The sequence below is a fragment of the Curcuma longa genome, chromosome 19, assembly GCF_044706935.1.
Source record: "Curcuma longa cultivar G26 ecotype Majalengka, Jawa Barat chromosome 19, ITB_CL_G26_1.1, whole genome shotgun sequence".
In the NCBI taxonomy this organism is placed as follows: Eukaryota; Viridiplantae; Streptophyta; class Magnoliopsida; order Zingiberales; family Zingiberaceae; genus Curcuma; species Curcuma longa.
Genome location: NC_133879.1, coordinates 2,986,516 through 2,987,518, shown reverse-complemented (window position 1 = coordinate 2,987,518; position 1,003 = coordinate 2,986,516). Strand labels below are relative to the sequence as shown.

Below are 1,003 nucleotides of genomic sequence, written 5' to 3'. Positions count from 1 at the left end.
TAGGTCGATAGTGCAAATAAATATGGAATCCTTTTGGAAGTTGTTCAGGTCCTCATAGACCTTAATCTCATTATCAAGAAAGCTTATATCTCATCTGATGGAGGGTGGTTCATGGATGGTATGTCATTGGTTTAACAGCTCCTCTAGCTTCCTGAATCTTTTGTGATTTATGCTAATTGGATTTGTTCTTCTTGGACTCATGCAGTTTTTAAAGTGACAGATTCAGATGGGAAAAAAATTGAGACACAAAAACAACTGGAAAATATTAAGGATTGCATCCGAAAAGTATACCATTTGCTCCATCTTCATGTTTTCTCTTATTGCAGCTGACATGGTCTAATGCTTTGTTATTGTAGTTAATAGGGGAAGGTTCTTTTGTACCATCACTAAGTAGATCCGTAGATTTCGCACCTTCGTCCTCCTCCGATCACACATCAATTAAGCTAATTGGGGCAGATCGATATATTACTTTGGTATAGGAGAATGTGCTGGCATTCACGCTTTATCTTAAATCATGGTTTACCATTTCCCATCTGCTATTTCAGGATTTATGGAAGGAGTTCACAAGTGCAGAGTCAGCTAGAAAGGTCACTCGATATATTGCTTTTTCTCCCTGATTGTAAATGTTACCACTGATTATGTCCTTTCCTACTTTGTTGGAAATGCCCATTATGGAACGAATGGTTTCACTTGGGAAACTAATTTCTGTCTTAGGGCACTTTAGATAGTTCAAATGGCCGGATCGTGTTTGTTATTCAGTTCCTTTTCTGTTGCCATAATGAATTTTTAAAATAATTTCCCTTCATTTTGCCAGATTGTGAAGCTGCAAGCTTTTAATAAATTTGAGAACACTTCGGATGCATTATCTGCTGCTACCTTATTGATTGATAGCAAGCCCAGCAAGGGCCTGAGGAAATTTTTACGTGCTCATTGTGATGGTGAAACCTTGGCTGTGGCTGATTCAAAACTTAGCAATGCAATAAAGGATAAATTGGTTAGCTAA

The 1,003-nt window shown here is 37.7% G+C and overlaps 1 protein-coding gene across 1 annotated transcript; it reads left to right on the top strand.

Moving 5' to 3' along the window:
* Positions 1 to 1,003, top strand: LOC141812747 (putative nucleolar protein 5-2). The gene is made up of 4 exons (XM_074700746.1): positions 1 to 118; positions 206 to 285; positions 546 to 587; positions 815 to 1,003. Exons 1-4 carry the CDS (start codon positions 112 to 114, stop codon positions 1,001 to 1,003), a joined length of 318 nt encoding a protein of 105 aa, XP_074556847.1. The 5' UTR covers positions 1 to 111.